Here is a 5,970-nt window from a genome sequence, read left to right as displayed (position 1 = left end):
CAAGAAAAGTCAGAGGCCAAGATGTCCACCACAAAACACCGCCCAGAAATGGAGTTCACAATTAAAAACCAGCCAGGAACAGACGTGAATCGAAATCATGACCTGGCAGAAAGACATGAAAGTCGTAGTGAGTTCCGGATAAGAGGAGGCAAAGGCACTGATGAACCCTGTCCTGTCCAAATTCAACCTTAAGATCCAAAGAGCACAGAGCCGAGCTTGGAGATCAAGTCTGTGTGGTGAGTTTGACAATGAATACTAGATACTTATTTGCGTTTGCTGTGGATCTGGCCACCATTTGGACTGTGTCGATCCCCCTCTGGATGCAGTGCCGTTCAATGAATGGTTCTGCCCTGATTGCTATCTGTTAAACTAGATACACAGAACATTAGGGGGATGCCTCACGACAGCAATGTGAACAATTCCTCACATAGGCGTATCACATCCTAAGAAGTGTGTGATTGCCTACAGCAAAGATAGAGGCCAATCATGCTAGATGAGGGGTAGGCCAAGTGACTAGATGAGTGCTACAACAGATGGCACTCGAGAAAAGTCAGAGGCCAAGATGTCCACCACAGAACGCCGGCCAAAAATGGAGTTCACAATAAAAACCAGCCAGGAACAGACGTGAATTGAAATCATGACCTGGCAGAAAGACATGAAAGTTGTAGTGAGATCTGGATAAGAGGAGGCAAAGGCACGGATCAACGCTTTCCTGTCCAAATTCAACTTGAGGATCCAAGGAACACAGAGGCGAGCTTGGAGACTGTTGGAACATATCAGCCGATGCATACAGGATAAATCCGCCACAGTCCAATGGTTCAATGACCTGGATCCCCGTTTCATCGCTAATCTGCAGCCATAGCAGGGGAGAACTGGAGAGACCAAGAGTAAGCCACACTGAGGTCACTAAACAGACCCTTGCAACTATTGCACACTTGATATACATTTTGTTGTAACAAAGCTGGATGTAATACCATTTCCAAGGGAAACAAAACTGCTTCCCGAATTGTATTTCATAGTTTTTTCTTCTTATTAAATTATTAATTGTACACAATACGACTGTCTTTTTTCTCACAGCATAATGGCTGGTGACACTGTAGTTAGTGAACTGTAACTACTGCTAAATCACACATGTTGTCGTGTTTCACCTTTTGTCATTGTTCGTGGGTAGGTGTTTTTTTTTTCCATTTTTTTTCCCCCTCCATATATTTGGACTCTCAGCTGTTGACTAAGAAAGGATTCTAAAGAGGACAGTATAATGTCATAGTACAGGTACCAAATCTCTTTATCTGGCATACATAAACCCAGGACAACCAGATATCTGGTTATTTTTTTTTTTAAACTTGTGACTTGGTTGCAATGATGGACTATGAAGAGTGCTAGCTTCTGGAATATGATGTCAGGCAATCCAGTATTTCACAGATGTTTTGGAGGAACAATGACAAGGCAAAGATGAAGAAGCATTACATTCCTAATGACTTACTGATGTGTCAGTACCTTAATATTCCTCTATGTGGCCCTTTGCCTGGCTGATTGAGTCATCAACCTGTTTGTTCGCTTACACCACCAAGGAATGTAAATTCTTGTGAGACATCTCACAATACCATCTACTATTCGTTGGTAGTGAAGTGAACAACCACTACACCTAATCCACTCCAAGTCAATGGTGCTCTTAATGGCAGCTGTGATATGCTGCAACATGAATTGAATTCACTGATATATTGGGTTTCTGGACTTTATCCATCATCCTAGAACGATGGATAAAGTCCAGAAACCCAATATATCAGTGTGTTATACACCATCGTCAGAATCCTATAGTAACTACATGAATTGAATTGCCTGCCATCATAGATTCCATTAGAGTTACAGCATACCAACAGTCTCCACACCAACGTCTCTGAAATATATGAAGACATTGGCTGATAGCAGCACTCCAGATGTCACGCATGTCTTGCGTGCATCACAGCTGACACCACGAAGCACCTGTCTGGCAATGGAACCACTGACATAGGCTACTCAGAACACTTCCTTGTCACCAGCATGTAGTGCAGCAACCATGTCCTTCTGTACTTGATGAGTAACATGGAAACTCAGGAACTTCATCAGGGGTTTCCTTGACACGATTTGTGGACTGATCTGGTGAAGAAGCATTAGGTGCCCTGAACAATGAATGTAGGCTACAGTGTTACACACAACAGTAGCACCATCATCCTCACAACTAGTTCCACACGGACCTCTGACAGCAAGTGCTTCGATGAGGGTAGTGTTCCGGGCTTCTACAAACTGTCCCACAGTTGGATTATTGTTCAAACCAGACTACGAACGAATAGCTTCAAATGTGTTCACAAGGTGATCATCAAATAGCTGTTGCCAGGTATTCACTACAGCACCCCACTGAAAGAACATTAAAGAGGAAATTAGTGGGCTTCCTTATATGATGGACTTCTTCAGATTTGAAAATAACACACTTTCCTTGAAAGGGACTGCCATTATAAAGATTTTGTATATTTCATTAAATTATTCCTCATAGCAGTCGCACCACCTTATTCTCTTATAGATCATATTACTGATAGTGTGATCTGTTTTTCAAACATTTTTAATTACCCTAAAAACATCTGACATATCCTACATAACTTGTATAGTGATAAGTTTTTTTTGTAGCATCCTGTTGCACTCTTCCATTTTATTATAAATCTTATTTTACAGTCTTATGTGGAACCATTTATTAACTTTAAGTTTAAAATTTTAAACTTCAAAGTTGCACATAAGACAGTAAAATAAGATTTATAAAAAAAATTGTATATTGATGTACAGTTTCATAATTATTGAACGATGACAATAACAGTTTCTTCATCACAACTTTGTTCTTGGGACAATCACTTAAAAATTAGTTCTCGTTGTTCTTGCTAGCCACTTCTCTCATAACAGAACGTAATTCATAGTATAGAGTGCAGCTGTCCTTACCTGTGGCCAATACAGTGTTTTGGCTTGCACTCTGTTGAAGTGTACTCTTTCAGCTGTAGTGAAATCACTTTCCAGGAAATGTTTGCTGAACAAATATTTATTGTACAGCATTCTAGCAGAATCGGCAATGAAGTATAATCCAACATTTCCTGCCCATACCGCAGGCTGTAAAAGTAGAACAAATAGTCTCAAAACCTATAAATAATTCTTCAGTAAACATAACAAACTTGGTACACATTCAAAATTTTGGGTTATGTTGAATAAATGGAGGACAGACATCACTAAACTTAATTTATTAACTGGAATAAGCAACACAGTAATTACACCATGAATTAAAACAGACATACCGTGCTGGAACCCTTGGTAAGCTGAAGAATTTGATGCATTGCTTGCTGAATGATAAGCACCCAGCAGCAGCACATGTTTTCGTTTTCATGTCTATACTGCAAGAAGCAATACAAAAATTATAACACCATCACGGTACTCTTAGAACTCCTTCACATTCAACAGTCAATCTTTGGGATAAACCAAAAGTTGCAGAACATATTGTCACGTGTTGGTTGTATACGCGACAAATATTTCACGCCTTATTGGATATAGCGAATTTTATTTCACATTCGCTCTTACAATCACATAACTTACAAGCTGAAATTTACTGCCATTGGCAGTATCACAAATACGGTACTGCAATTAACTGGTGATTGACTCATAACACGTAACTGTACATCGTAACTCGTAAATTGAGAAATCCTAACTAACTGCTGAATAGTCTTCGCTGCTTCTTATTTAGCCTCGTTCCGGACAACATAGAAAACAGCCACGTAACAGGCAAAACTGTTGTCTGGGGCCGTGTTGCTAGCAACGCTGTCGGGAGTTGTTTACGGCTGCTTAGCAACAGCAGCCTCCCTTGGTCGCGTAACCACTGGCGGGGTAGGGGAAAGAGTGTTGACTCGCATGGTACCCTAACAAGGACGGCTCTCTAATGGTCTTACGTCACCGCCTGCGGGGGGAGGGGAAAGATACGTCATAATCGTTCTGAAAGCTGCAGCAACGATACTGATCGCACAGTTCCTAGACCTGCGATGACAGGAAAAAGTAGGAAATGGGATACCCGAAGAGAAGGCTCTGAGAGCAACACCGACAGTACAGACAGCCTCTTTGAGAGAGACCGGAAGCCCAGAAAGATACGTCATAATCGTTCTGAAAGCAGCAGCAGCGATTCTGATAGCCCAGTTCCTATAACTTCGACCAATCCACTCTTGTCAGCTTGGAAGGAAACAAATTTGTATGAGCAATGAGCGAAGTTTAGAATATACAAAGGAAATCGCTTCGAAAGTTTGGCATTCGATTTGGATTGCATATTTCCACTTTTGTATGATCACAGAGCTCAAACTGAGTTTCGCGAGAAATGTATTATATTTATACTGTGACTTGACTCCTAAAACCTTGCACATCGGAATTACAGAAGCGTTGCAGAGGCGTCCGTTGTTAGGAAACAGGTTGTTAATACAAGTTTCCATAGAGTAAACGTAACGAAAATAGTTAATATAAAACGGCCGTTGGTAAGAAACCGCTCCGGAAAATAGCATACTTCCATGGAAACACGATAATATAGAACTCTTAGACATAGTGTAATTTATACATACATACATAGATACATAATTTCCCAGATCCATTGTCCGGGAACCGGACTGGATATTGAATTCGTCAGTTTATATGACTTGACTTTCACATTGACAGTGTAATATACGCAGGATGTGCCGGGATGTCAGAAGCAGAACCGTCGAATAGGTATTTTAAGATAAGCAGTAACCGAAATCACAGCAACTTTGAACAAGAACGGAAGCGAATTAAGAAGCGTCATAATAATTCTGAAAGCAGCAGCAGTGATTCTGATCGCCCAGTTCCTAGACTTGACATGACGGGAAAAAAGGAAGAAATCGGCTACCCGAACAGAACGCTCTGAGAGCAATAGCGACAGTACAGACAGCCTCTTTCAACGAGAGCGGAAGCGCAGAAAGATACGTCATATTCGTTCTGAAAGCAGCAGTAGTGATACCGAACGCCCTCGACACTCACCTACTGCAGAAGTACAGCGAACTGTGTGTACTGATGACAAGAGTTACGAATCGCAGCCAGGTCGTGGTGATGAGTATGGCAGTTCTGATGAAGGACAAGAAATCACGGGACATGCGTCAGTTTTGTACTCTTACAATGAGAGATATAAGAATTCTAGTGAGAATTTGCTCAAAACAGAAATGGGGTCAGAAAGAGTTGTTACTCTTTCTGAGAGTGGAGCTCTTCCCACAAACAAGGACCGCGATACTGAAGCGGCACTGTTGTTGTCAACGTCGTCCAGCGCCACAGCTGACAGGTCGGATGGCAATAACAATGAGCATTTAACAGAGAGTCCCATCTGCATCATTTTCATAGAAGAATTCACCACAAAGCGGGTTGGTATTACAGACACTTGTGGACATAAATTCTGCGCTTCCTGTCTCCAAGAATGGTCAACCCATTCCAATACTTGCCCAATTGATTGACTGACGTTTAACTTCATAAAAGTTCAAGACCATCTGAATGGCGAAATGATCAATACTATACCTGTGAAACCAACAGATCAACGATTCCATTTGGAAGATAATGATCTGCTGAACTTCATATTTTGACAAGTGTGTGGTGATTGTGATCGTGAATACCGGATAGTACTTTGTGATGGCTGTGGATCTGGCTACCATATGGACTGTCTCGATCCCCCTCTGGGTGCAGTGCCGTTGGATGAATGGTTCTGCCCCGATTGCTTTTTGTTAAACTAGATTCACAGAATATTAGGGGGATGCCTAGCCACAGCAATGTGAACAATTCCTCACATAGGCTTATCACATCCTAAGAAGTGTGTGAATGTCTGCAGCAAAGATGGAGGCAAATCAGGCTAGATGAGGGGTAGGCCAAGTGACTAGATGAGTGCTACAACAGATGGCACTCAAGAAAAGTCAGAGGCCAAGA

General features: G+C 41.6%; 1 protein-coding gene across 1 annotated transcript; it reads right to left on the bottom strand.

Annotated features, from left to right (window-relative positions):
- Positions 1-1,830: 1,830 nt before the first annotated feature.
- On the bottom strand, positions 1,831-3,554 carry LOC111864236. The gene is made up of 3 exons (XM_023851325.2): positions 3,312-3,554; positions 2,965-3,129; positions 1,831-2,394 (listed from the first exon to the last, which is right to left on the bottom strand). Exons 1-3 carry the CDS (start codon positions 3,384-3,386, stop codon positions 2,317-2,319), a joined length of 318 nt encoding a protein of 105 aa, XP_023707093.1. The 5' UTR covers positions 3,387-3,554; the 3' UTR covers positions 1,831-2,316.
- Between the last annotated feature and the right edge of the window lie 2,416 nt (positions 3,555-5,970).

Source organism: Cryptotermes secundus, unplaced genomic scaffold, assembly GCF_002891405.2.
Source record: "Cryptotermes secundus unplaced genomic scaffold, Csec_1.0 scaffold6802, whole genome shotgun sequence".
Taxonomy (NCBI): domain Eukaryota; kingdom Metazoa; phylum Arthropoda; class Insecta; order Blattodea; family Kalotermitidae; genus Cryptotermes; species Cryptotermes secundus.
Note: the sequence above shows the minus strand (reverse complement) of the source record. Positions and strands in the feature narration are given on the sequence as shown.

What these genes read in the sequence shown, in the direction of transcription:
- LOC111864236 (XM_023851325.2), bottom strand. Translation starts at nt 3,386, where the DNA reads ATGTGCTGCTGCTGGGTGCTTATCATTCAGCAAGCAATGCATCAAATT. An exon ending in TTACCAAGGGTTCCAGCACG is followed by an intron (nt 3,130 to 3,311) that starts GTATGTCTGTTT and finishes CTACTTTTACAG; the next exon opens with CCTGCGGTATGGGCAGGAAA. An exon ending in AAACACTGTATTGGCCACAG is followed by an intron (nt 2,395 to 2,964) that starts GTAAGGACAGCT and finishes ATGTTCTTTCAG; the next exon opens with TGGGGTGCTGTAGTGAATAC.